This window comes from Pongo pygmaeus, chromosome 2 (assembly GCF_028885625.2).
Source record: "Pongo pygmaeus isolate AG05252 chromosome 2, NHGRI_mPonPyg2-v2.0_pri, whole genome shotgun sequence".
NCBI lineage: Eukaryota > Metazoa > Chordata > Mammalia > Primates > Hominidae > Pongo > Pongo pygmaeus.
In genome coordinates this window covers 53,182,052-53,209,995 of record NC_085930.1, presented here as the reverse complement: position 1 = coordinate 53,209,995, position 27,944 = coordinate 53,182,052, and the positions used below count along the sequence as shown (strand labels likewise).

The 27,944-nt window shown below is 44.3% G+C and overlaps 1 protein-coding gene and 1 long non-coding RNA gene across 2 annotated transcripts in view; one reads left to right on the top strand and one right to left on the bottom strand.

Moving 5' to 3' along the window:
• The window catches only part of FSTL1 (follistatin like 1), a 61,305-nt gene continuing 33,361 nt past the window's right edge, over positions 1–27,944 (top strand). Inside the window, exons 1-2 of the mRNA XM_054481998.2 lie at positions 1–217; positions 368–424. Of these exons, the coding sequence (XP_054337973.1) occupies positions 215–217; positions 368–424 (60 nt within the window). The 5' untranslated portion in view covers positions 1–214. The remainder of the gene's footprint in view (positions 218–367; positions 425–27,944) is intronic.
• The window catches only part of LOC134739218 (uncharacterized), an 87,851-nt gene continuing 60,027 nt past the window's right edge, over positions 121–27,944 (bottom strand). The window contains exon 2 of the long non-coding RNA XR_010125809.1: positions 121–27,778. This is a non-coding gene — a long non-coding RNA (uncharacterized LOC134739218). The remainder of the gene's footprint in view (positions 27,779–27,944) is intronic.

Here is a 27,944-nt window from a genome sequence, read left to right as displayed (position 1 = left end):
GGGAGGAGGGAGAGCGGGAGCCGCGGGGGCCGCTGCAGCAGAAGGGGGAGGAGAATGGGGAGGAGCTGGGGGGCAGGCAGGCGGGGAAGGTCTTAAGGGGCGGCGAGGGGAGGTCGGATTTCCTCCGAGGCTGGCGATCCGCGGAGCTCCCACCTCCGTTTAGAGCTCGCTGCGGCCGTCCTGCCCCGCGCCCCCCGGAGACCTGGACCGGACCATGGTGAGCGCAGGGCGCACGGCGCCGAGGCCGGACTCTTCGTTCGGCCGGGGGTGCTTGGGCGGCGGGAGCGAGCCTGAGGGACCCGAGCAAGTTTCCCAGGTCGGCGCGGGGCCCAGCGCCTTCAGACTCGCTCTGTTCTCTCTTCCGCAGATGTGGAAACGCTGGCTCGCGCTCGCGCTGGTGGCGGTCGCCTGGGTCCGCGCCGAGGTAGGCGAGGGGCCGAGGAGTCCGAACTCGGTCCCCAGGGCCGCTTGGGTCTGCGCGCTGGGCGGGTGGGCGCGCGTCCTGGGGATGCTCTCCCGGGGCGGCGCTGGGAGTTTCGGTCCTTGGGGTGGGCTGGGGTGGAGCTGGGGCAGTGCTGCGGGCAGGAATGCTGCTCACGAAACTTAAATCTCTAAAGCAGGAAAAGTAGTTCGGGCCGTAAGCGGGAGCCCTGCCGCGGCTAACATGGAGGGAGAGCGGGGAGGAGGAGAGGGGACGGGCTGGGCCGACGGGGACGAGGCGGCGACTGGAGCAGCAGCGAGTTCAAAAAGGCGCCTCAGTTCCGTCCTTCACTTCAGAGGAGACTGAGAGTAGTTGGGGACTTTTCCCTCCCAAGTCTGTCTCCTGGGGGCGGGGGCAGAGGAATCGGGATTCTTCTTTTGGGGCAAAATTAATTTTCCTTTCTCTCTTTTAAAGTGAGATCATGATTCCCTGAAATGTATTTTCTTCTTTGTGAAGTGTCCTCGGGTTTTGTGTTATCATCTGGGCAATGTAACGGCCTTTTCGAAGTGTTCCCTGTAACGTTGCGCAAGTGTAAGAGAAGATCCATTGCTCTGCTCTTTGGGGGCTCGAGTTTCCAGTTAAAGCATTTCAGCGCTTGTTTTTTTGTACCAATTTTTTCAACTCTAACGACCTTCCTGAGACACTGCAAACAAACCAACAAACTCTGCTCAGAAGCCCCTCCATTAACTCAAGGGTTTATGGACAGAAAATAAACAATTCTAAATTCCCCGGGCTCCAGTCTCCAGGAAAGTGAGGTCAGAAACTAAACATTTGATAATTATGGCAGGAAATATGGAAGGAATTAAAAAGCATGAGGGAGAAGAAATGGAATGCACATTACAAAAGAAATAGCTCCCTGGTGGGTGGTTTATGCTCCCTGTTTGAATTTTTTCCTTCATATTACAGTTTAACCACACCCTTAGCATCGCAGCTTGACTCTACCCAAAAAAGTCATAAATGCATACAAGGTGTTCACAATTTTTTAAAAATACGCATTGTACTGAATTCTCATTTAATTCACTACTACGTTGTTGATTAAGGTGGAAACTCAGTCAACTGTTTTTACTCCCAATGAAATAAAAGTAGCTAATATTTATTAAATATCTGCTATGTTGTAATAAAATTCCATTTTAATGACAGATAAATTGAGTCAGAGAAGGTTACCCAATGCTCTCAGCTATTAAATGCTAAGGGTGGGATTTGAACACAAACAGTCTGGCTCCGGACCCAAGGCTCTTGACCATTAGCCTACACCACTTCCAAGCACAATGGTTTAACATTTACCAAGTACATTTTTGTATACCACACACTGGGCTGTGTACGTTACCTGCAGTTATTTCTTTTAAAGCTCCCAAACCCTGTAATGTAGGCTTTATTATCCGGATTTTACAGAGGAGGAAACAGGTTTAAGGAGATTAGGTAATTTGCCCAGGGTCATACAACTAGTTAGCTCTGAAGCAGGATCTGAACCCACCTCTCTACCTTTGGAGCCCATCTTGAACTCCAGGTCTGCTTCTTATCCATTTAGTTTTCCAAGATTTGCATTTGAGAGCGTATCCCCCTTCACTGGCTGATGTAGCCCTGATTAAGAAACATTCCTCCATCCCCTGCTGTGGCCCTCAAAAGGCAGTTGCAGACCAGTGATGGATGAGGTGAATCCCTGGTTGGTTTTCCAGGAGGCTTAAGAATTGCCAGCCAGTGTGTGAAATCACTCAGTGAACTGGAATGCAAATATGAGGTGTGAGGAGGCTGTTGGTTCACTCACCAGGCTGTGTGGCCCAAGGTCTGGGATCTATTCTAGGCGGCCTGCAAGACACACACCCCTCCCAACCCCCTTCCTCACAGGGAAAACTTATCCCTGGTAGGAAGTTCCCCCAGCAGCAATTTCCTGCTGGAGGTAGAAGAGCATCCAGTGCTCTCACAGAATTCCCAGGCAAACTCTACAGGGAAGAAGGCAAAATAGAGAAGTACTGAGATGTGGAAACAGAGTGCGTTGGTGGAGAAAGAAGGCTGTGAATTCACAGTGTGTGGAAATGGTTACAATGAAAAGAGTGAGGGGTAGGTATGAGCTAGATTACATTTCATGGCTCCAGGTTATTAAGGATTATTATCTTTTAATTATTCCAACCTCCTGGTGCCTGGCCAAGTAACATTTGGCAAGTTTTTAATCCATTTAATAATAATATACCTTTAACTATTGATGAAGAGGTACGTTAACCCTCTCCCTATGGGAATTGTAATATGGATTTTTTAAAAGCATTTTATCTTGTAGTTAATGGTGCTTGCTGTTTAAATTTCTTCCTTGTTAACTCTAAGGACAGTCTGCAGAAATGGTCACATCATGATATTTACAGTCTTTAGTGACATGAATCTATTTTAGTAAACTTCAGATCGCTAAAATTGTACAAATATTGTTGAACTTTTTAGAAATGAAATTTAGAAAATAAATTGAGGCTTCTTTGTGCTTTCTGCTTTTCTGCAACCATAAATATTTAATTCAGCATATTTTTAAACAATTTAATCGCTTTACAAATCATGTTGATATTTGAAGAAGCCAGAGCCTCTGTAGTAAACCAGAATCAGAGGTGCTCTCCACTTGGGAAAAGGTGATTGTCATCAGTATTAATGCCAGTCTATGTCAATCCCATTTGGTTGGATTCACAAAACTATTAACAAAAGTCATTAAGGAGCCTGGGCTCAGTGGCTCATGCCTGTAATCCCAGCACTTTGGGAGACCAAGACGGGAGGACTGCTTGAGCCCAGGAATTTGAGACCAGCCTGGGCAACGTGGTGAGACCATATCTCTACAAAAAATAAGAAAATTAGCTGGGCATGGTAGCACACGCCTCTGGTCCCAGCTACTCAGGAGGCTGAAGCAGGAAAATCACTTGAACCCAGGAGGCTGAGGCTGCAGTGAGCCCTGATGGTGCCACTGCACTCCAGCCTGAACAACAGAGCGAAACCTTGTATTTAAAAAAATAGAAACAAACTCATTAAGCAAAGTGTCATATTGTTTTGAATGTGTTCCATGGTCTCCTACTTCCTTGGCACCTCAGGGTTGCTTTCTGATTGCTTCTTCTCTTTCTTACCTGCTCACTCTCTTACTACTCTGTCTGCAGCATATACCTTCAGCCAGCCTCCCTCCAGATTCTGCCACATCACCTGAGCACACACACCCATGCACTCTGTAGTCTGCTTAAAAGAAGGTACTGGGTGTAGCATATGTCTCTAGATGTGTGTAGATTAACATGTGAATGGACTAGGCAGAGAGGGCAGCAGCAGAGGGAGTGCCTCCACTAACAATTACACAGATACCCCTTTTCTAGATTCTCTGGGGAGAGGGCTGTGTGAGCCTGCTCATCTACCCTTTCCCATCTCCCTCCCATTGGGAGTTACTACAGTTCATTGAGAAGTGTTGATGGTGGATGCATAGTATGGAGCCTGGGAAAATGTTAAGAACACAGGCGGTAGTGTGTGTGCCCTTGAAGCTCAGTCAGTGGGTATCTGTCACTCTAACATGGCAGGCTGGAGAGAACCCTGTGGCCCAACTGCCTGCTTTAGGAAGACAGCCTTGGCAAGTACCAAAGCATACCCCAACTCTCCCCTGGCGGATGTCTCTGCCGTCACTATGATTCTCAGCATTCCAGGTCTAGAAATTCATTATGATAAGTCGCATGTACAGTTAACTGATTTGTAGTTCAGAATCCTCATTCCAGTAAGGGATCCATGCTTGACCCATGAACTTTGAGTGCATTACCTAAGAGAGAACAATAGCAATTCTACAAACAGATGTACTTCACTTAGCTCTAGACGTGCAATACTAGAAGATTATGAGGGCTTTGTCCTGAGGCCACGTTTCTTAACCTCATTGTACCCTATTATCGGCATATAATTAACCACTAGGGGTTATATTTGGGAGCTCCTCTATGTTCTTTAGAATTGTTCTGATGGTAGACTCAAGTAAGCCTTGCATCTAACCCGTATCTCTGACTGCATCTTCTTGGTGCCACAACTTGTATTATTAACAAAGCTAAAAAGATCTCTAAAATGATCTCTTGCTTGTTTATCCTTTGGCAAATAAGCTACTTGTTGCAATTCTAAAGACCATTGCTGGAAATTGGGGTGTAAAACATAGCAGGGACTCTGCAGACTAGCCAGAACAGAAGGGCAAGCACCCAGCATACGAGGCCCTGGCCATTGCAAGTGGCTTTAGAAGGTGGACACGTTACAGTTCCCTTAGAAGTCTCTGGATTGGGTGACAGAAACTAGGACTCCATCCCCAGGCTCATAGAAGCAAGTTGGAGAGGAACCATGAGGTGAAGATCTGGTCATGGGCTGAAGTGGAGGTAATGATCCCAGAGGAAATGCCCCAAAGACGAAAAGAAAGTCTTCGAAGTCAGTGAGGCAGAGCAACACATGCTGCCACATGAACAGGAAGTAAAGGATGAGCTGTAAATACCAGTGATCACATATGAGAACTGAAAATGTCATGGATTCTTTGTCTTAGTCCTCTTCAAATAACTGGACATCTGGCAGAATGTTTCTAACAGACATAAATTTTATTAGCTTAATGATACCAGTTAATAGAGAAAAAAAGTAGAGTTAGATAGGTTCACTTTGTAAGCCAGATGATTAATGTCCTCAGAGGGCAAATGCATACTTTTTGTCTAGGATGCTCTATTCTGATTCCTGCGATTTTGGCAAGGGGCGCTTTCTCTGAGAGTACGCCATGAGTGGCATGGCCTTCCCTTCACTGTCCTCATCGAGTCTATCCCCTGCTGCAGCTGAGCACACCTGGTACTCAGGTCAGAGTCACAGTAAGCACAAGGCGTGGTCTCTGCCCTCACATTATTTACAATCCAGCGGTGGGTCCAGGTGCTTTAAATTGTGGCAGCTACAGTTTATATTATTATAACTACATAGTAACTGGTAGCTTTATGCTTGTTATTGCTGTTTTTTTTAAAATTTACATTAATATAGGGCCTTCCTTTGTAAGATCCTTTTATGGTAGCAAAATGCACAAATCTTCCATATATAGCTTCATGAACTTTTACATCTGGCCCATGTAGGCACCATGCAACAAGACTGAGGGAGTTGGTACAGAAAGGTATGAACCTGTATGTTACCATGAAGTTACATACAGGAAAAGTTACCATGAAGAAAATGAGGGATAGGGATGATCTAGGGTACATTTCGTGACTCTGCGCCAAAGATGGCTATCTTTTAATCTGTCTCTTCTCTTGGTGTCTAGCCCAGGTAACATTTGGCAAGTTTTTAATCCATGTTTTAACAACAGCAAACCTTCAATAATTAATGAAAGATAAATTAACCCTCTATATATGAGACTTCCTATTTGGATGTTATTTTTAACATTTTAACTTGTTAACAATGAATGGCTTTCCTTGTTAGCTACAAGGATGTGCAGCAAACACAGTGAAATACAGCCTTAATTGACATGAATCCATTTTAGTAAACTTTAGATCAGCTTTGGGGAGCTTTCTTGACTGTTTTGTGGATGGATAGATATTCCAGGGCTCACTGTAATCTATATTAAATTCAGCAAAGAACTCAAATCATTCTGTTAGACCATTTTGCCCTGGTTATTATTACTTTTGAAAGGACTCTACATAAGATGTCAGTCATGTTATTTATGACAGCAAAAAACTTAACACTGACTACATAGTCAACCATAGAAGGGTTAAATAAATCATGGAACAGCTATATGTGCCACCAAAAGCATTTACAAAAACATTTTGAAGCTCTGGCAAATGATTATAATTTAATTTAAAAAGCACACACCCCCCAGCTTTATTCTCACGACTGTAAAAATTTATAGAAAAGTACAACAAACAAATCTGTTAGAAATTATCTGTAGGTAGTAGATTTATGGGTCATTTTATTCTTTGCTCTAGTCTTTTCTATATTCTCTAAGCTTTTAATTAGCATATTTTATTTTCATATTTTATCAGAAAATAACACATTAACTTTTTTATTTAAATAAAATACATATTAGGAGAAGGGAAAATTCCTCTCAAAAAAAGGAGGGGATCACAAGAATCGTCATGGTGTCAAGGCACTGGGTGAAATATCCAAGGGGCAGGACTTCAGGGATTGCTTAAGGAGAAAAAGGTGGGGTGGTAAATGGCCTTTCAGAGATGGCACAGACATGGCATACGTATTACCACTACTCTCTCTGTTACCCATGGCAGACATTTCTAATCAATCGTAGAATTCTTTCCTACTGAACTTGGAGAAGGTTTGAAAATCCTACTCAGCAATGTTCTAGGTGGTCACTAGCAATCAGAGTCTATATGAGATGAAAGCTATTTACCATCCCTGCTGGATGGTAGATCAGTCCAATTTGACAAACATTGACACATCTTTAGCCAAAATCAAGATAATTAGAAGGCAGAGTTTGGGACTGTATGAAACTGACAAAAACAACATGGGGTAATAGGTGATAGAACGGGGTTAGCAAATGGATGAAATGTCAGGAAAACAGCACTTACACCAGATTTTGGCCCAAGCTTCTAAGCTCTTTGGATGAATCTGAACACCTTAAAATAAGCCAGACCTTCTAACATTGGCCCCATCAACAAAAATATAACGAGAATTTTCTTGGCTATTCTGATGAAGTGAATAGTTGCTCTTGCTAAAGTTCTAAGAGCTGCTGCTGTCGTAGATAACAGCTTTTGCATTAACAGCAGCCTGGCAATAATTTGCTAATAGAATGCTCTTTGGGTAGCTGGAGTACAAAATAATTCCCATAAATCTTCATTTCCTGCTTTGGTTGGAGGATTTCCATTTCATCTTTTCACAGACTTCAGATGCTCATTTGGAAGCCATCACCAATAAACTATTTCCCAGGATTAAGTCTGAACGTATGACCCCCATATGTCCCTTGAATAATCCCAGACACTGTTTGTGACCAACCAAGCTGTTGACAAATAAGTCATGTGATACATGACAAAAGCTATCACATGTTGCAGGCCCAGATTTATATGTGCATGCATGTGTGCATGTGTGTGTGTATGTCATGGGATATTGGCTTGAATTGGTGAGAGGAAAACATCTCTCTGTCTTTCTATACTTTTTGTTTCAAGATTTAAAATCCTATGTCTGAGGCAAAATTTGTCTTTTCCCCGTCTTTCCTCTTATCCTTCAATGACAGTTAATAAGTGTAATTTATTGATCTACAGAAGTGTCAGGCATTATGCTAGTCAGTTTACACATAAGCTACTACTAGGAACAGTGTGGGACTAAAAAGCCTTACCATACAGATCCCTGTTCTGAAGGAGCTGCTACCACCATCGCTGCTTGGCCATTAGGGGTCAGATGTAAGGCTTTAGCAGAAATTCCCCTTCCTCACCTCTTGCCACTACTTCAGAAAATCCTGAAACATGGCAGTGGGATAGATAGCCCCTGCCTTCTCAGAATTTGAAAGACTCCACTTGGGCAGCTGGGGCCCTTTTCAGCCTGTCCACCTAATCAGTGTGTCCAGTAGATGGCAGCTTTTTGTGTGGAACTTTATCTTACCTTGTGACCGTTCCGGGGGTCTACTGTTTTTCTCTTCCCATTTTCCTTGTCTTTTCTTGTTCTCATTTCTGGGTGTCTCCAAGTCTGCTTTTTTTTTTTTTTTTTTTTTTGAGATGGAGTCCCGCTGGGATTACAAGCGCCTGCTACCACACCCGGCTGATTTTTGTGTTTTTAGTAGAGATGGGGTTTCACCTTGTTGGCCAGGCTGGTCTCAAACTCCCAACCTCAAGTGATCCACCCACCTCAGCCTCCCAAAGTGCTGGGATTAGAGGCATGAGCCACGATGCCAGGCCTAAATCTCTCTTTTTCATAGACTCTGTAACAAACCCATTTTGTTATTAAGAGCAACACTGTAGAACAATGAAAGAGTCTGACTTAGAAGTCCTGCTGTGCCCTTTTCTGGGCACCTTTTTAAAGTCACATAATGTCTCTAACTTGTAGCTTCAGTTAAGAGCAAGGGCTTTGGGGCAGTGGACTGAGTTTGAATTCTGGCCTTGTCCAGCTGTGAGGCCTTGTGCAAGTTACTTAACCTCCCCGAAGTCACTTTCCTTACCAGTAGAATGGGAATCATTCCTGTGTCTCTACCTGTCTACTCGATTAGATCATGGAAAAGGTCTCCTCTACTCATGGTGTATAGTCAACACCAAAAACAAATACCTGCAAGAGATGAAGGGTTGCTTATGTTTTTGACTCTGTAATGATTTCACCAGGAGAATCCTCAATATACAAGTAAACATCCACTAGGCATGGTCTTTATTTGCACAGCCTTTGTGCTGGCTCAGGTTATTATTCTGATTACTGATTTTTCCTTGAGAGGAAGTATAACATAATGGCTTAGCGCTCAGACCTGGAAGCTAGATTAAATCCTAGCACTGCCCTTACTAGCCATGTGATCTTGGGAAGACTACTTAAAACCTCTCTGAGCCTGTTTCCCCATCTCTAAAATGGGCTTCATCCAGAGTATCTACCCCATAGGTTAGTTGTGAGAATTAAATAAGCTCTTACATGTAAAGCAAAGTGTTTTGGCACACAGTGTGCAGTGTTAGTTGGTATTATCATCCTCGGGGCATCTCTATGGGATGAACTCCAAAAGTCATGGTGTATGTGTGTGTGTGTGTACACGTGTGTACACACATGTGTTTGTGCACACATTCATGCACGTGTATATGTGTGCTCATGGCATGCAGAAGTCTCCTTGCTTATTTTTCTCTCTCCAGAGATTTAAGTATCACCTTCTTTTTTAAAGAGAAAACAAGGATATTTACTTCAGTGGATGCTTTAAGGTCCAGAATTTATACCACAACCCTTGCTTCTACTGAGCTAATCTTGCCCTTAAACTTCTATGTAGTGTTTCTTCTGTGAAGCCACAGTTCTATCATTCCTCCAGGAAGAGATTGAAGTACTCATGGAGCATCTCCTGTGCAGAGACAGTAGGATTGGAAGCCAGCATAGGTTCTCCCTAAAGGTAGAGTGAGTGAATGGAAATAACTGGGAAGAAAACAGAAAGAAAAGGCAAAAAAAGAGGTATGTATGGAGGTGGCAAACAGATATCTTGGGTAGTCATTTCCACTTTGCTGTGGTCTTCATAGCATGGCATGTTACCAGGCAATAAATTCCAAATTGTTGGTGTGGAAAATGTGATAATGCAAAGGAGTAGGATCCTTTGCTTTCATTATTTCAAAAATAAGCGCCAATTACTCTCAAAGACAGGGTAAGAAGTATTCCTGGAGCAAGCTGGAATTTGTCCCTTTGGGAGCCAAGTCCACAGCTTCTGGTACTTTGCACACAGACCTGGAGTCCCACTAGGGAGGGGCTGCTGTGTCTGCAGCCAGTCCGATGCCAGCCTCACATGCCCACCCCTCCTGGCCTTTGAGCCAGCTCTCTGTACAACTCCTTATGTTGCTCTTTGCTCTTCGCTTCATCTTTCTCCTCTATTTTCCTTCTCTCACCGTTACAGAGAGGTCATCCTGAAGTGTCTGGGCCGCAGTAGGAGCTGCCAAACATTCACGAACCACCATGTTCACATTAGATGCAGAGATAAAACTTCACAAAGTCTCAATACACTATTTTGCATCACTCATCTGGGACAAAGTAAAATTTTTCAAAGTCAGCTCAAAAGAGGAAAGCAAAAGGTATTGCAAATCTGTTCTCTGTCAGGCACCGAGTTAGTGCTGGTGGATAAGAGACCTTGTGCCCAAAGAGCTTGTTCCCAAAGAGTCCGGAGGGGAGGCAGACAGGAACACAGGCTCAAAGTGATGCAATGTGAGAAGTATTAGGACAGGGCTGAAAACCTAACCCAGCATGAAGGGCTCAGGAGCACTTCCAGGAGGAAGTGAGCCACCAGCTGAGCTCTGAAAAATGACTGATAGTCACTGTGTCTTATGGAAGTTTGAAAACCAAAGACACTTCTGCTAAGTAACATCCATTCAGCATTGTAGAGGCCCCAGTCATTTAACTTTCCAGGTAACATCAGTTGTTATATGGCTATGTGCCTGGAATGACACTTCAGGCTTGGCCATTCTGGCCACATAGACATGGCAGACATGACCTCCATTTGGAATTAGGTCCAGTTACTTCTGAGTCACATTGGAATGCAGTTTTTACAATGGAGCATTTGCAGCCTAATGGTCAGTGACTTAGGAGTTTTGGGGGGTTTTTTTTGTAGCGGTTGTTTTGTTTTGTTTTTTGACACAGGATCTTGCTCTGTTGCCCAGGCTGGAGAGCAGTGACACAATCTTAGCTCACTGCAGCCTCTACATCCTGGCTTAAGCAATCCTTCCACCTCGGCCTCCAGAGTAGCTGGGACTACAGGCATGTGCCATCAGGCCCAGCTAATTTTTGTGTTTTTAGTGGAGACAGGGTTTCACCTTGTTGCCCATGCTGGTCTCTAACTCCTGGGCTTAGGCGATCCTCCTTCCTCAGCCTCCCAAAGTGCTGGCATTACAGTCGTGAGCCACAGTGCCCAGCCTTCGGGGATGTTTTAAGGCAATTTCTTTGTTCTTCAGATGTATTCACAACTGTTCCACATTAAATAAGGCCAAATGGCAAGACAGCTCTAAAACGCCAGCAGAGTTGCTAGGTGGGGTTGTACAGACTGTTCACTGCACAAGTGTGTCATGTACCTGTGTGTGGCACAGGGCTTGTCTGCCCACCCACAGGAAGGAGCACCTTTTTTTCTAACTTATGTGCAAAGGTCCCCAAACCCAACATTATCTCTGAGTCATGTGTTGTTTATTAGACTATGGCAGTCATTTCTACATTTGTGCATCTTATAAATTGATTTCATTTAGACTCTTGCAAAGTTTTTGTACTAGGCCTCCATCAAAAGCCAGTTCTGTGTTTTTGTAGATTTTCTTCATAGATAAGCAGAGATGATAGACATGGAAATCTTAAATATCTGGTTTCTTGTACCCACAGTGTGCTACTTCGGGCTGTTGCACAAGTCAGTCTAGTTTGGGAACTGTGATTCCCCAGGAATTAAAACAAGTATTCCCAGCTTCCTTCTGATTGCTGGATTAGCAGAATTTCCTCAGCCTCCAGCTGAATTCCAGCCCCTGGGAAGAAATGACTTCGAGTGAACCCCCAGCCTGGAGCCTGTCAGAGGTTCTGTCATGTGTTTGCATTAGCTGAACAAAACCCGAGCAGGCTTTCCGGCCTTGCTCTCCCCTCCTCCCTGCACGCCTCTTCTCTGGGAGAGGCCAGTTAAAGTCTAGACACTGTCTGCTTGGCTCTGTGCCTTTTTAGCACAATCTGCATGGTTCTGCAGCTCTTACTTTGGTTGCCTGTCCTCACTCGTTTCCCCAGTTTTCTTAGTTAGTCTTAAACTGTCCCGGGGGACTGGCAATGAGCCGCACACATAGGAAACAGGTGAGTGAATCTATGAGACTGTCAGGATTCAGCTGCCTTGAAAGGTTCAGAGTGAAGATAGCAGCGTGCTGGCTGAAACTGTGGCTGAGTTTACAGACATCCCTGGTGTGAGCTGGCTTCAAACAAACCTCCATTTACTGGCCAGAGATGGGCTGGGACGAATAACTCAGGACAGACAGTGGCACCCCAGGTAATGAGCAGCCACCTGACTCCTCATCTGCCAAATATGGGGGTTAGAGTAGGTGGGCTCTAAAATGCAGCTTTGAAATCCTATTCATGTAAAAGGAGGCGGATATTCTAGGCTAGATTATAAAAATATTCTACTTAATGGAATTGGGATATTTGATTCACTCTTAGGGTGATTTACAGCCTAGCGAAGAACAGTTTGAAAGATAGGCTGGCTCAAGTATGAGAAAACAGAGTGAATAAAAACAGGAGGCATCTTGTGTCCTTTACCTTCTCTCGCCATGTAGTGAGTGGAATATAAACAGTACAGCATGTGGCACCTGAACAGTCTTCATGCCCAGGAATCCCAAATGCTGTTTACTCTACAGAAATGAATCACTTGATTTTCCACTTCAGAAGCCAACTGCTCAACAACACTGGGGAAGAAATGAAGAGTCCTGGGTCTCCTTGTAGTCGATCGAGAAATTTTGGGGGGAAAAAGGGAAGACAACCCCTAATTCAGAGTGTGCAATTTGGGATTTATTGAACTTACTTGAAAAACAAAAGCAAACAAAACTTTTTCTCACTTCTGTAAATGTTCACATTTTCTTTGAAAAATAATGATGCAGTATTGCAAATGGCTTACAAAAATAGTTGTCTGAAACTATTGCATGGACCCTAATTTTGTTTTCTGGAATGTTTCTTATTACCTTCTCATCATGTTGCCTGGCCCGTGATCAGGATCCAGGGGCTCCTGAACAAGTATTAATGAATTGCCTGCCCTGCTCCCCTGGCCCTGATCTCTGGTCAGATCAGGCTCTTATTACAGCCCATGGGCACTGGTCTTTGGCTTTGACCCAATGGTTAATCAAGTGACTTGTTAAGGTGAACACAGTAAGCAAAGGCCAATGGAGATGTTTTAGTCCTGCTGAAATGCTTGGTACCCTGCCTGTACTCCAGTTCCCGAATCTCAGTAGAAAATCCTCATGTGCTAAATTGTGCTATTGATCTGACTGGGGAACCAGCCAGCTCAATATTGGAGGTGGGTTTTCTAGTAAGGGTACAGTACAGGTTAGAATTGAATTAAAATTGGCTGTGCCCCAGGGTAGACTGTGTGTGTGTGTGTGTGTGTGTGTGTGTGTGTGCGCGCGCGCATGGATATGTGTCTGTGTACATACAGAATACACAAGGAGACATGCACACACACAAATAGACACTGACTTAAATTTCACCACTAGGAGAACATGGCCATCTCCCTATAGCTCTAATGGTGAGACTTTTCTCACAAAAATTCCTGTGGCATTTGTTTTGTTTTAATTTAGTTTAGTGTTTGACTTCTGTTATACTGCCTAATTTCTTTCTAAGCCTAGGCACATAGACCAGTGCTTATTTTTATGGTGTGAAGTTTGCCTGTTAATGAATTTAATAAGTGCGTGTCATTCATTCACTCATTCCCTACCATATTCCAAAAATAAGAGATAGGTTTTCCCTCCCTAATCCCACAGCCAACATATCCTATTAGCTTCTGTAAGGGTTGGGCTAATTACATGTATTTTTAGCTATTGAGAGGGCCCAAGTTTGTAGTTTGTGGCATAACATTTGTGACAGAGAAAATGAAAATGGATGGGACCTCAAAGATGGTCCAAGAAATTTCTGATCCCCTTCACACATATATACCTGGCTCATCTAAACTGTAGTGTGAAATTGATACAGTGGAATTTCTATCAGAGAGGCTAAACACTATTGAAACAGAAATACAGATGCTCACCCTGAGCAAAGACTCAGACATACTGAGTTCCCTTTACTGTCGTGGTCCCTACCAGGAGGGCCCAGCATGGCTTCTTGGTGGCTCAGCTGAGCTCACAAAACTTGCTTTGGGATGGAGGCAGATGTATGCTTGCCAGTCATTCACAAATACTCAAGGAGCACGCAGCTTCGCTTCTCCCAGGGCACCACCATCCCTGGTTTTGCACTATGTGCTATAATTATGGTGCTACAGGGACAAGCTGAGGCCTACATCAGAAGCAGGAAATTCACCTGGCTTCTCCCTAGAGTCCCAACAGTTTTTCAGGAATGTGTCTGTTTATGCTTTGTTCCCCTTCCTCTAGTTTTCCCTCCTTGACATTTTCTATTTTCTTTCCTTTCTTATCCTGTGTGGCCTTGGTCTTGCTGACAGCCACATGCAGAGATGCAGATTTTCTGGTTTAGCTATTTATTTTAAGGAGAAAGACGTTCACTTTATGCATTAATTGGTGTCTGCATCCTGTTCCACAGAAGGGTAATTTTCTGTGTGGCACCAAGGGCTTGATAATGATCAAAGAAAACCCCAGTTCCCAGTAGGAACACACTTCAGGTGTGAGTCCATTTTGGGTTTCTCAATCTCCTTTCTTGGGAGATGGAACTAGAAGGGAGAATGGGACTGGGAAATGTTTTGAGTAGAGGCCAGACATTCAAGTCTTGGCTAAATGCTGGGTATAATAATTTCAGCACTCACTGCAGCCTTATTTCTTAATAAAACCCCCCAAGCTACTTGTGGACCATGTTGTTTTAAAGGATAGTTACAAAGTTAACCGCTTCCTCTTACAGATACAATTGGAGAAGAGTCTTTGTGTTTCTTCATTTTCTACAAAAGAACATATAAAAGCTAGATAATAAGAAACCATGTTGGGGTTTTTGTTTATTACATGTCCTATTTTAGGTACTTTTTTTTTTTTGACAAAAATAAACTGTGATAGGGATATGAAATCCTGTAAAAACAACCAGCGCTTGAGGATGACTACCCCACTATATTGGTCATTTTACAGTTTAGGTAATTGCGTTTTTCCTCCAAATTCCCCATACACGTTTGATCAAATAGAAGTCTCTTCATTTCCTGTTTAAGTTGCTCCATGGAATTGCTGTGTGGATTAGAGAGCAAGCTGGGTTCCTCCCCAGTGGCTGTGTTTCCGTTGGTTGATTGGGTTATTTTCCAGGTAATGCTATCATTATTTTGCCCAGTGTAAATGGCATTGTCGTGTAGTGACCGTAATTACTCATGTTACAGTGGCCTGGAATGTAAAGACTTCCTCATTCTCCAGTGATTCGTTGTTTGACTCTGACTCCAGTAAAAAGTCTTTTCTCTGCCTAGGCTGAAGTGTGTGCATGTATTTGGGGCTCAGATAGCTGAGGTTCTAGACTGCCAGTCTGTGGGCTCAGATGTGACAGTAGCCATATTCGGAAAGTCATGACAGTCTCTGAGACAGAGACAAAAGTTAGGAATTCTAAGCCTAAGAGCGTTCAAAGCATGTGATGAACTGTCCCCAAATGGTTCTTGTCCTAGAAGTGGGTGGAACAAATAGGAAGGAGGAAACTAGTGATGAGGAAGACTGGAAGAAAGGAGGTGGTGATGCATGTGGGAAACTCTGTTAATTGTAGTGGGTTAAGCAAATGCAGATGAGGCGATTGAGTGAAGAATTTCTGTTAAGTGCTTCATGAGAAAATACTGTGAGTGAGCACTGCAGATCTATATGATCAGAAAAGATATATCACTGTTTTTTGTTTGTTTGTTTTTGTTTTGAGACAGAGTCTCGCTCTGTCGCCCAGACTGGAGTGCAGTGGCAGGATCTCGGCTCACTGCAACCTCTGCCTCCAGGATTAAAGCAATTCTCGTGCCTCAGCCTCCCAAGTAGCTGGGATTACAGGTGCCTGTGACCACGCCTGGCTAATTTTTGTATTTTTGGTAGAGATGGGGTTTCACCATGTTAACCAGGCTGGTCTTGAACTCCTGACCTCATGTGAGCCCCCTGCCTCGACCTCCCAATGTGCTGGGATTTTAGGCATGAGCCACCGTGCCTAGCTGTTTTTTTCTAAGTAAATGTATGCTCTGTGAGCACAACTCACAAATGACAATTAAAGCTGTAAATTAAAATAGCACCTGTACATAGTGTGTAGCAAGGGAGATGATGTCTACAAACGTGCCTCCCACAAGGTAAGTAGTCAATAAATAGTAGTTGCTATTGTTCTTCTTGTTGTTATGGCTTGAATTCCAAGGAACGGTAACACCATAGGGAGAGACATGAAGAGTCTAGACCCAAAGTGTGTAGTGAGTGAAGACCATATATGTGCTGGGTTAAATGGTTTTTTAGTTAGAGGACGTTCCAGAGTTTTACAAAGTTCATGTGCGTTTATGACTCTAGGAAGGAAGTATAATAAGTAATGTTTCCCAAACATTCTACCACAGAACACCATTTCAAAAAAGGCCATAAATATTTCAAGGCTAGTGTTCCATGGACAGACTTCCCATGAACAGGATCTATTTATATGTGACCCCAGGTCTTAGTGGCCTTGCTGAACTCACCTCATAAACTAAGTTTCCTCAGGAAGGCAAGGGACTTGTCTGGACCCAGAGCCTGTCTCAGAGAAGATCCTATTGGCGGTGACTCTAGAATGGGCCATCAGCATGGCCATGTGCACACCTACCTAGAACTGGCTGGGCTTTTGGATATCAACTTATGTACCCAGGAATTTTCTCTTTTATTTTTCACTTTCTCTGTTCATACCCAGTCTATCAGCAAGTACTGTCTTCTGTACTGTCAGAGTGTATCACCTCTCCATTGACTATTCTCTGTGCCCACTGCCACCACCTTAGCCAAGCTGCCATCATTGTGCCTGGACTATTGTAATAGCACCTAGCTGCTCTCCCCTTTCTCTCTGCTGCGACCTTGCTCTTTCTGTACAGGACAGCCTGAGTAATCTTGGTAAAACACATATCTGATCATGTCACTCCCTGAGCAAAACCCCCCCAGTGGCATCCATTGCATTAAGAATAAAATACAGACTTATTATCAGTAACTTTACTGCTCTACCCCTTGCCAGCTTTTCCCAGCTTACCTCTTGCTGCTCTGGCTTTTGGACCCAGTGCTGTGGCTACACTGGCCTTTTCTCTGTTCTAGGAATGTAACAAATTCCACCCTGCTTCAGAACATTTGCACTTTTCTTCTCTGGTCTGAATTGCTCTCATCCTTCAGGTCCCAGCTCAAGAAAGCATTCCCTGACCACTCAATCTAAGTGGTGCCCTCTCTCCCAGAGTTCTGTCATACATACTCTATTTTCCTCTAAACTTACTGATCACAGGCTGAAATGAACTGGTATTTTTGTTTGTTTATTAGCCTTCCTCCCTCTAGAGCATGTACTCGTTTAGAACAGAGGCTTTGTCTCTCTCATTCTGCAGTGGATCTCTAATACCTAGAACCAGTTGTGCTTAGTGTAAGTAGATGCTTAGTAAATATTTGTTGAATTAATCCACTAGCTAAATGGATTAATAAGGCCAAATGTCTCATATGCAATATGAAGAGGTGCCTACAATCTTTGTATCTTAATGATAGTCATCTCTGTGCCCTATTCTGCAAGAATATTGTGCATCTGGGAAGATGGTTGACAGCACTTGCCCGTCAACAGTTTGCTTAATCTTGGACATAATGGTAGTGCTGGGCTTGCTTAATCAGACACCTGGATTCTAATTCTCTCAGGCCCAGGTGACGTTGGAAGTTAAGCAGAGGCTAGCTGAATAGTAAATATTTTTATTCTTTCCTTCCATGATCAGCAATTTTAATATAACTTGGCACCATTCCCAGAGGAAGCTAATGTCCCAAGGAATATGAAATAAAGCATTAAATTCTGTTGTTGGTAATTCTTTGCCCATAGTCACTAGTCACCTTTGTCTTTTGACCTCACCTTTTGCTGAAACCTTTACTTTTTTGGATCCTTCCTGCTGTTACTCTCTCTCTGGTTTCATTTGAATGGCAACTGTGATGTTTCCAGTATGGATAAAACAAAGAAAAAGGCATTCAGTGTCACTGGATTTGCACATTAAGATCTCAGAGGCGAAGTCTCATTCTGGGAAACGTTCCACCACTAACACAGTGGTCAGCATTGGGTGAAGTCCCCGGGAGCCAACCACCTCCACTTACCTGTCGCCTTAACTCCTTAAGTCAGAGTTCCCGGACTTACCAGAGCATACTACTTCATTTTTCAGTGGAGTTGGGAGTTTCTCAGGGTGACCCCAAACAGTTAAATATGTGGCATTTCTCCAGTGTTTACACAGTTAAAATGAAGGATACCAGAGCTGTGAGAACAATATTGTTACATGATACTTGGAAGTGTTTTTACCACAAATGATAATCTATCTATAGCAACTAAGCTAGTACATTTTTGTGTAGAGTTTCTAATGCAGTCCTTGGGGGAAAACAGAATGAACAAAAAAGGAGGTCTTTGTGCATTGTGTACAGCTTGAGGGTCTCGGAGGGTTTTAATTTCTGAAAAAATGGGGAATTTGTTGCAGTGGAACGTAATACCTGGCAGTCCCTCATTGGTGGGCCTCCTGTCAGCCAAGGCCTGATTGGCCAGGATAAGTAGGTTTTACAGCTCCTTCCCCCCAGCTGTGACATCCCAACTGCTTCAAGGAAGGAATGCAAGGCAGGAATGTCTCAAGAAGAATAGAATGTGCATGTTTTCATTGACTTTAATCTCAAGGCACTGAAACTGTGTTTGTGTGTGTGTAATATTGAAAGCTGGCAGCAAGAGAGTGTAGCAGTCAAGCCAAGAAAATTTTTTAAAAAGGTTTTGAAAAGATATATCTATCTCATTGCCAAATTTGTCCATGGATTTGTATGCCCCCAAAAAAGCATATTTAGCTAAGAGAAGGCTCCAAATATGTACAGCTTAAGTAGCTATTTTGTCGTTGTTTCTGAGCTAAGCCATAAAAAGTCTTATAGAGAGGAAGTACCAAACATTTTACCTTTCTTATAGAGGAGACCAGAAGGGTGAAATGACTTGTCCACAGGCATTGAAAACAGCCAGAATTCAGCCTAAGTGCCCATGACGCCTGCCCATTTTCGAAGGACTAGGTCCTCATTACTCAGTATGCTGGTCCCAGATGCAGCCTGACATGCTGCCTTGCCTGTATGTTCAGATAATCTCTATTGACTTTAGTTATACACCACTTCAAAAGTATTCCAAGTTAAGGAAGGTCTTACTCTTTCTCCTCAAACCCTCCTCCTCTGATGCAGTGAGGTCAGAACTATTTTTATTTCCTTTTTTCTCTTTTTTTTTTTTTTAAGAGACAGAGTCTTGCTATATTGCCCAGGCTGGTCTCAAACTCCTGGCCTCAAGGAATCGTCTCGCCTTGGCCTCCCAAAGTGCTGGAATAACAGGCGTGAGCCACCGCATCCACCCATAACTGTTTAGAACTGTGCTGTTCAATGCCGATAGCTGCTAGCTGCAGTGGCTATGGAGCACTTGCAACGTGGCTAGTCCAATTTAGATGTACTGTAAGTGTAAAAGACATACCAGATTCCAAAGACTTAGTATGAAAAAAAAGTATAAAATATCTCCATATTATTGATTACATGTTGAGATGGTAATATTTTGGATATCTTTTCTTAAAATAAGTGATTACACTTAATTTCACCTTATTTCTTTTGAGTTTTTAAAAGGTACCTTCCAGAGGTCGGGTGCGGTGGCTCACAACTATAATCCCAGCACTTTGGGAGACCGAGGTGGTGGATCACTTGAGGTCCGGAGTTCAAGAACAGCCTGGCCGACATGGTGAAACCCTGTCTCTACTAAAAACACAAAAATTATCCGGGCATGGTGGCAGGCACCTGTAATCCCAGGTACTCAGCAGATTGAGGAAGGAGAATTGCTTGAACCCAGGAGGCAGAATTTGCAGTGAGCTGAGATCATGCCACTGCACTCCAGCGTGGGCAATAGATTGAGACTTCGTCTCAAAAAAAAATGTACCTACTAGAAAATTTTAAATTCTGTATGAGATGGATATTCTGTTTCTGTTGGACAGCACTACTCTAGACAGTTGTCACTTAACCATAGCCAAACATTGTCTTGAGTTATCTCTTATTAGATTGTGTTGTTCTGTTATTTAAAATTGCATATATTCATTCCCCTAGCTTCTCACCTAAGCTACAAGCTCCTTAGAGACACAAACTGCTTTACTCTTCCTTGAGCCCCTGGCACTTGGCATGAAGTTTGGTATTTTTTTGTTTGATTGTCCTGTATATTACTTATAGATTTCATCTATTTCCATGTTAGATAATGATAAGGAAATGCAGATTAATTTGTGTTTGGATTGTTGCTTTTCTTTTCAAAGGAACTGATTTTATGTAGTTCTTAGTTTGTTCCACAAAGATTAACATTCCTCTAAACTAGACTATTAAAATCCAGGGGACCTGTAGAGGGTGCCAGAACTTCCTGACACCCATGACTAGCAGAGAACAATGGTGTTAAAATTGATGCTTACAGGTTTTAAGGAGCCCCTCCTGACCACCCCAGAAATCTTGAGAAGTTCCAAACTCAGCTCAGAAACTTGTGCTCTACTTTTCAGGACCTGTCTGAGTAATAGGTGCAATAAATTAGGCATGTTGGCCCAGGGACTCCCAGCCTTAAACCAGGGTTGAGAAGAGGGCCACCACCAGCCTGAGTCAATGAGTAACTGTCAGAAACTCCTACCAGATGGCTGTGATTCCCAAAGTCTTTGAGAAAATTCTAGGAGACACACTCTGGGTGGGCCTTACCCTTTAAACATCCTACAGTTTTGTAACTGAGCCTGTGGCTGAACCACATGCTCATAATATCTAGGCTGGCTATCTTATGCCTAAAACATAGTCATTTCTGCTGGTGCCCTGGGAGAGCCTGATCTTTCCCCGATTTCATGACTACAGGATCCCTGTGCCACTGTTTTCAGTTCAGATGTTAAAGAATGTGTAAGAATGCACTCCTGGAAACCACTCCCCTTCAGGGGCAGATTTATTAGGTCTCACTGCTGTGGAATGATCCCACTCCACTGACCACTTTATTGCTGTAAACAATGAATAGGGAACTATCTCCCTTAGGTGACAACGTGTGAAATGAATGATTGTCTCTTTAGAGGAGTAGTTGGAAGGATTTGTAATGATCAAGACTTAGAAGCAAAGATGGTCCCATCTGCTGAGGCTCCCCAGCTTCCCAGCAGCAGAACCCCCGAAAATCCTCCTGTGGCTGTTGAATCAAGGGAGATGAAGGCTACAAAAGGCAGTTCATGCCAGAGCAGTAAATTAGGGTTTGTCTTTCCTAGGTTATTGGGTTTGAGTGTGGGTCTTTTGAGTATTGAAAAATTCATGCCCCCTTGAAAATCCAGTCCCAAAATTTATGGGTGGGTTTCTGGGGGCCCATAGATACCAGGTTAGCATCCTCACTCTCTAAAATAAAAACCACAAATTTTCCCATCCCATAGGCAGCCTAGTAATTAAGGTGACCATGTGTCACAGTTTAGGCCTGTTGTCCAAGTATGCCTGTTTAAAAGGTTTCCTTTAACTCTCAAATGTCCCCATTTGGATGATAAAATATATGGCCAAAGGCCACACTCACAGGTGCCCCAGAGTGATGCATAAATTAAACTTGCAGCCTCCCTCACTGATCCTCACTCAGCTCCAGAAAGTCCCAGGGACCAGAGATTACTCTTCTGCACAAACTCTCCTCTGAGAGTTCCTCATTCCTTCCTTTGGATGCCCTCTGAAGGGAGCCCTTGATTTGCATTTGAAGTTGCTCCAGGGGTGGGAATGGGGATTAGGAGGAATTTGAGGGAGAGGGCCTTCTAGAGCCTGGGCATGGGCAAGCTGGAGGAGCCAGCCATGAAGCCCAAGCATGATGAACACCACTGGCATTTCCTTGGAAGACTGTATTCCTCGGACTCCAGGTTTTCCCCACTTTCTTCCTGGCCAGCAGTTGCTGTGGCAACACAATGTCTGAGAACTTCTAATTACATCTGTCTGCTTCTCCTAGAACCCTACTGAGCCACACATATGGCGACTTCATTTAGCTTGGAGTTTCTTGCTGGGTTTTAACCCTGTCTGCATCCTTAGGCTAGAGAATAATTGCCAGGATGCTGGAACCTTAACTGCTTTGCAGCCACACTACCCCCAGAGATTCCCAGGACTTTGTCCCTGTTTTTTGTTGTTGTTGTTGTTTGTTTTTTGTCTGAGACAGAGTCTCACTCCGTTACCCAGGCTGGAGTACAGTGGTGCGATCTAGGCTCATTGCAACCTCCGCCTTCCAGGTTCAAGCGATTCTCGTGCCTCATCCTCCAGGGAAGCTGGAATTACAGGTGCAAGTCACCACACCCAGCTAATTTTTGTATTTTTAATGGAGAGGGGGGTTTCACCATGTTGGCCAGGCTGGTCTCAAACTTCTGTCCTCAAGTGATCCACCTGCCTAGGCCTCCCAAAGGGCGGGGATTACAGGTGTGAGCCACTGTGCCCGGCCTGTCCTTGTTTTTAAAGTGGAGACTGGTGCTACTTTGCTATGCTGGGTCTCCCAGATCCATTTTGTTTCAGTCAACCCTGACATCCCTACTAGCCCCCCAGCCTCCACCATTGTATCAGATGGTCTCACCTTTTGGTTGGGCATCACAGTTCCTATTAATGTGCCCAATCCAAGGGGAGATAAACCACGTGGGCACACCTAAGGCCTTGCTGTCCCCTGGCAACTCGTGTTTCAGTGTATTCCAGCCCACTGCGAGGTCAGCCTAGTGGATGAGCCAGAGGGGAGGAGTTAGAGATCCCCAGAATATTTTGGGAGTGGAGGAGGGGTAGAGCAAGGCAAGAAGCTTTTTTCCTGGTCTAGGAATGTTGGCCAGCCTTCCTCCCTCTACCTCAGAAGACAGTGTAAGGGCGGGGTTCCTCAGAAGAGTTCACGCAAAGCACTGGCCTCAGATAATAAGCCCATTTCCGCAGTTTCTCCTGCCTTCTTCTCACTTGCTTCTCTTCATCTCTACTTCCCCTAGTATAGGCCCCCAAGGTATCAGGCAGCTCTTTGGCTGCCCCTACCCTATACTCAGAAATCTCACCCAATTTTGCTTTGCTCTAAGGTACCCCACATTCCCACATTACCTTATCTTCCTCTTCACCAAATTCTCATTCTCTCAGCATGTCTCAGTTAGGTTATATATTTAAACTGTGGACAAAGGAAATGACTGAAAGCCATTTTAGTCCTCCGTTGCTGTTCTACCTCATTAACACACATATGCATGCACACACACGTGCACAAACACACTCTTTAATGTCTTTCTGTGGGCCTAAGACAATCTCTAATTAGTGAAATTCCAAGCTTAATATATATGGCCTGGTGGTGGAGGGCAGGGTCTTCAGGGTATTTCCTCAAAGAAGACCAGTTCTGGGAGGGAGCAGCCCCAGGAAAGGAGTTGGCACAGGTGTTGTTCCTCTCTGTCCCTATCCCAAGTCCCCAGGGCAGTGTGGTTCAATCCACCTTTTTTTGCTTTCAACAAAGGTTAATGGAGTGGCACAAGGTACTATGCTAGGTCCTACAAAAGGATGGACAAACAGAATCTTTGTCCTCTAGGAGCTTATAGGTCAGCCAGAAAGACAAAATCCACACAATTAGTTCTGTTTTTAAAAAAAATAAGTGATCAAAATGAGTTCATACAAAGAGGAATCAAAGTTCAGAGAAGGAAGGGGGAATTCATACCAGTAGAAAGTAAAAGGTCACTGAGGATGAAGTGGTGTAACTTGACCCAAGCCTTGAAGGACAGGGAGAATTTGAGCAAGCCAGACAACAAATCAGACTTCCCAGATGGTGACATTATTTTTTAGGTGGTCTTGTGGGACATTCTCTGCCCATCTGAAGTTTAAAGAAGCATCTGACAATTCCTCATCATGCTGACATTTTCAAAGGCTAATGAGTTTTCATTTCAAAACATGGAGCCTTGGGAGCCCTAGACCCTTTTTTTAAATTTTAGTCCACTTACAGCTTAAATCTGCTGTGGCTACCTGCTCTGCTCACAGACACTTCCCAAAGCTCTCAGTAGCCAGGGTCCCTAAGAAGTGGAGGGTTGCTCAAAGTGAGGAGTCCACGGATCTCGAGGCTACATGAACAATGAAGTCACCCAGGAGAGAGGACAAACGCCCTGTGCCATGTGCCAAAGACTTTGTTAACAGTGCCCAGGTAGAAGGCAGTAGGTGACAGTGTTGGGCATCCAACTCAGTGCCAGGGCATGGGGACCACCATGGAGAATAGTGGCTTAGCTTGCAGGTTTAGGGGGAATCATGCGCAAATTGGGGTAATGGAAAGCAGCCACAGAAGTGATGGGGGTACTGTTCCAGCTCAGGGAAGCAAGCAAGCTCTCTGCCACAGTGGATTCCATTCCCAGCAGGTGTGTGGTATCAGGAACCACCCAGGGACTACTTAAATTCAGTGACACCAAGGCAAAAATGGGTGGAGTGGAGAACTAGATACCTCTTAGGCAATATCCGTCTCATCTGCCTTCCACCGTATCAGGGGAATAAATCCTACATTCCACTTGGAACTCCAAAGAATGCAAATCCTAATGGGTTCAGGGCTTGGGAAGCTGGGAGTGGGTGGAGGGTGGGCTTGTACGGGATGGAGGGATGGGAATGTGTAGGGATGTTGGCCCAGATGTGGCAGGCACTGCAGGGGATGCTTCTAAAACTGCCTGTCTTGAGAATTTTCCCACAGCTGCCCTAGAGCTTTCTCCCTTCTTTCATTTGAAGGTACTGGGATTTAGGTGTGTGGGATTTTTTTTTTTTTAAACTTTTGATCAACCATTTTCCTTGAACTACATGTGGAAATAATTAGAGCATGAATGCTGAGTAAATGTGAGCCCTGGCAGCCCCAGACATACTTCAGTGACAGGTTCTTGGCAGGAATGAAGAATTGTGTATCGCATGTGAATTTCCTTTAGCCTTTCTCTCCTTTCTTTTCTTCCCTTTTCTCCTTGCAAGGCAAATGCAAGTAGAATAAAAACTTTATTAATAGCATTCTAGGGGAGTAGAGGGTTCCAGCCAGTTCACTAGAAACAAAATCAGGACACTCAATTGGGGTTCCATTACTGCTTCCCTGATTCCCTCTGCCATGATCTGGGAGGGAATGAAAAGGCATTGCTTATGAGAATCCTTTGACTATGAGAGCCAACTTTAATCCCCCCTTCAGAACCCAGCAAAAACCCTGAAACACCCTCATGTGACTGTATACATAACCACTTTCTTTAGTTTGGCCATTTAGGTTAGCTTCCTTGGGAGAGTGAAGTTTGATATTCAGGAACATCTGAAGTGGTAAATTCCTGAGCTTTCTAATTAATAGAATTCTTACAGCTTAAGGGACTTAGGCATCATCTATAACCTCTGCATTTTATAGCTGAGGAAACTGAGGCCCAGAGAGGTCAAGCACCTTGCCCCATGTCACACCATATGTTAGAGGTAGAGATATATCCAGGGCCCATTTCAGTCCTCCTGCATTAATTATTCTTACACAGGACATCACTGCCTCTGCCTGGCTTACACTCCAGGTTACTAGTTCAGGTTTCAGCAGAAGTTTAAAAGCTTTTTTTTTTTTTTTTTGGCTGTTTTATCCCAACATTTGCCAAATGATTTCTCGTACATGGCATTCATGATCCATTTCTGGGAGCTCTCTAGGCTTCCTGGTTTTCCTCTCAGTTCTCTGAATGCTCCTACTCTATCTACTCTCTTGGCTGCTTTGCTGTCAGAGTTCTCATACCATTGTGCAGGCTGCTGACTGCATGAGGAGGTGACAGGGGCTGAAATCCAAGCTACGCTCTGCTAGCCAAGCCCCATACCCTGGCCATGTGCTGCATCTCCTGGAGAGGAAGGTGCCTTTTCTGATTTGCACAGAGACCCCTTGTGGAATGTTCTTCCTGCTGTCTGTGCTCCCCCTTTTCCTTCCATGCCCTAGCCGCCCTCAGCCTTCCATCCCACCCTCTCCTCCTGAGCTCATTTGTTCCTCTGCCTCCATTTCTCACCCTTACACAGATGACGCCCAGATATGCATCTTTAGCCAATATTGGCAGCTGTCGGTGGGATGTTTCACTGTCCCTTGAGACACATGTCCATAACTGACTCATCATTGCCCACCCCACTCTCACGGGACACCTTTCCCAGGCTTCATCTCTGACAGAGACACACAACCAACCTTCCAGGCCCTCAAAGCCAAAGATCTGGCAGCCCCCCAGACTGTCTCCTTCCTCTCCCTATTCAGGATGTTGCCAGACCTCGTTATTCTGTAGAGATTTCTCTTGGATCCCTTCCTTCTGTAACCATGCCACCACTAGTGTAGATGCAACTCTCATCACCCCAGGCCTGTTCCAACTGATTTCCTTCTGCCCCCAATTCCGCCTTACCCATTTCTTGCCATGTGCCACTGTTCAAGTGTTTTTCTTAACACTCTCCTGCTCAAAAACCTATAGATGTTCCATCCAGATCCTACCTTTCTTAAGAGCTCGGCTCAAGTCCCATCTCTTCTGTGAAGTCCCATCTCCTGGAGTTGGCCCCATTACTTAGGACTGCATTGGCCTGTATTCTTGTTTCATCAGCCCAACTAGGTTAGACACTCCTGTGGTGGGGGCAGCTACATCCTCTGCTCCTTTTTGGGTTTTTTGTTGTTATTTTTAGATACAGGGTCTTACCCTGTCACCCAGGCTGGAGTGCAGTGGCATGATCCTAGCTCACTGCAGCCTCAGACTCCTGGGCTCAAGCAGTCTTCTCACCTCAGCCTCCTGAGTAGCTGGGACTATATGCCCATGTCACCACGCCCAACTAATCTTATTTTTTGTAGAGACGGGGTTTTGCCATGTTGCCCAGGCTGGTCTGGAACTCCTGGGCTCAAGTAATCCTCCCACCTCAACCTCCCAAAGTGCTGGAATGACAGGCGTGAGCCACCGCACCCAGGCCTTCCTTTTGGATTTATGCCACGGAGCTTGCACCATGCTTATTACAGACCGTTCTCTTTTTTTGTTTTGCTGTTACAGGCATTCATCAAATAGCATTTTGATGGGTTTAAATCATTTTCCTTGGCCATTACTGAAGAAGACTGGAGGATTTATACTCTCTACATTGGCCTTCAAAGTGGGCAAGTCTTAGGTAGACAATTGGAGAGGAGAAAACAAGAACCATATTCAAACCTAACAAGCTAATTCAGGGCAGATAAATGGTCTGTATTAGAAACTTCCACTTGGGCTTTCCTAAGAAACCGAAGGGTGAAATTATGAAACTAGTGGCAGCCTTACAAAAACACATTTTAGGAAGAGTGACAAGATATCTTGGGAACTCCCAGGAATCACTCTGAGGAGTGTTGCTTTCGTAATGGGGAGCCCGAAAGACCCTGTCAGTAGCAGTGGAGTCACTGGGTATTCCTGTGTTGAGAAGGCAGTGTGGTATGTCACAGGGGAGACTCTCCAACTCGTCACTGTGGACCATGAGAACGGAAGTACCTCTCTCAAGTACCAGAGTTGGAGCCACCTGGGTCTGACTCTTACCTCAGTCATGGCCCAGCTCTTGAAGTCACAGTCTCCTCAGTGCAAACAGGGATGAATCCCTAATCCTCACAGATCTTTGTGAGATGATTTTCAGTCCTATATGAACAGGCCTAACATGTTTCTAACTCTGTAAGTGCTTACTATACAGCTATACTTCTGCTATGACTAGACAAGACCATTGCAGAACACAGGAACTGATCATTCTATAGAAACCAAGCATCTAGTGTGCTATGCTGTGTCTGGGCCACCTCAAGAAAGCCCTAAGCATAGGCAGCATGAGGCATTCCGGAGATGACATGTGAGCAGCAGTGAAGGGGAGAGGCTTCCGTGTGAAGGTGGCCTGAGCCAACCTAGATTCTTCAGTCTGAAAAGACACATAGAGAATGTGATAGAATCTGTAAAATAATAAAGAAAATGGTTGAGGTAAACAGCACTGTCCCCATTTGAAATTTGAATATAGTAATTTCCAGGCACACAATATGCAATGAGTAGTAAAAGGAACATGTTATATCCCATAAGCTGTGATAGAGGCTAAACATAGAAATTAATCAAAGGGTAATC